Source organism: Colobus angolensis, unplaced genomic scaffold, assembly GCF_000951035.1.
Source record: "Colobus angolensis palliatus isolate OR3802 unplaced genomic scaffold, Cang.pa_1.0 Scaffold329, whole genome shotgun sequence".
Lineage (NCBI taxonomy): Eukaryota > Metazoa > Chordata > Mammalia > Primates > Cercopithecidae > Colobus > Colobus angolensis.
The window spans coordinates 1,202,705-1,203,928 of NW_012116588.1; the positions used below are offsets into that span (position 1 = coordinate 1,202,705).

Sequence of the window (1,224 nt, forward strand, 5' to 3'; positions counted from 1 at the left end):
TTTTTGGTAGGACGTTAGTGCTCTTCTTGTCCAGGCTTGCCGACTGGTACCTCTTAACCAGAATCATCTTGTCAGCAAAGTGTCCCAGCTTATCCACCATTTACTTAACAGATTACAGGTAATCATGTGTGTAACTCTAAAATTCAGATCATAAACTTTTGAAAGTAGATACCTTTGAAATACTACATCTGTAGTAGGTATGATAGACTGTTTTTTGAGATGCTATAGGAAAAGCAAATGCCTTAATAAGAATACGTTTAAAGCAAATATAACTCTGATCCAAAAAAAAATTATTCTGTAGAATTCTAGTAGTTCGTCTATTAGAAGTATGCCTTTCTGTTTGGTTCAGTTAACCAGTATCATTCAGGCCCCCCAACCTTATAATTTCTTTCTTTCTTTTTTTTGAGACAGAGTCTCACACTGTTGCCCAGGCTGGAGTGCAGTGGCGCTATCTTGGCTCACTGCAAGCTCCACCTCCTGGGTTCACGCCATTCTCCTGCCTTAGCCTCCCAAGTAGCTGGGACTACAGGCGCCCACCACCACACCTGGCTAATTTATAATTTCTTATGGAAGATATATTTGAACAAAATATATCTAAGAATAAATTGAAATAACTCCCTACCTCTTTCCCACCAATATTTTTCCCCTTTCCTGAAGCTACCGTTTTTGTGGTCTACTTTTGATGCTTCTAAAATATAAGAAGTAGCTTGGGGCCAAGGGGACAGAAGGATAAAAAGAGCCCAGTTATTTATTTAAGACTGTTACCACATGAGTATGTGCATATATTTAAGAGCACAAAACATATCAACTAGCATTATGTGAATTAGGATGCTGTTGGCTGCAAGAAACAGAAAAGCCATCCCAGAGTCACTAAACAACTTTTAAAAAAGTCAAAAGGAATCACTCCATGTCCCAAGTCCCAAGGGAGGCATCTGTAGCCCCTTAATAATAAGAGGCTCATCTTTCCCTTCAGCATCCTCAGCATGTGGGTTACCCTCAGCTAGCATCTCTCACAGTCATAAGATGGCTGTGCCATTTCTGGACATCCCCTGCCAAAGAAATGATTAATGTTCAGCAGAAGCTAAATAACTGTATTTTATATTGTGTCTCTTGTACTTGATTAATGTTTAGCAGAAGCTAAATAACTGTATTTTATATTGTGTCTCTTGTACTTAAGAGTAAGGAAATGTGTCCCATAAACTCTCTACTAGACTCCCCAGTATC

General features: G+C 39.0%; 1 protein-coding gene across 1 annotated transcript in view; it reads left to right on the forward strand.

The window, feature by feature from the left end:
• HEATR6 (HEAT repeat containing 6) overlaps positions 1-1,224 on the forward strand; it is a 36,947-nt gene that overhangs the window by 2,834 nt on the left and 32,889 nt on the right. The window contains 1 exon segment of the mRNA XM_011951895.1: positions 11-118. Coding sequence (XP_011807285.1) covers positions 11-118 — 108 coding nt within the window.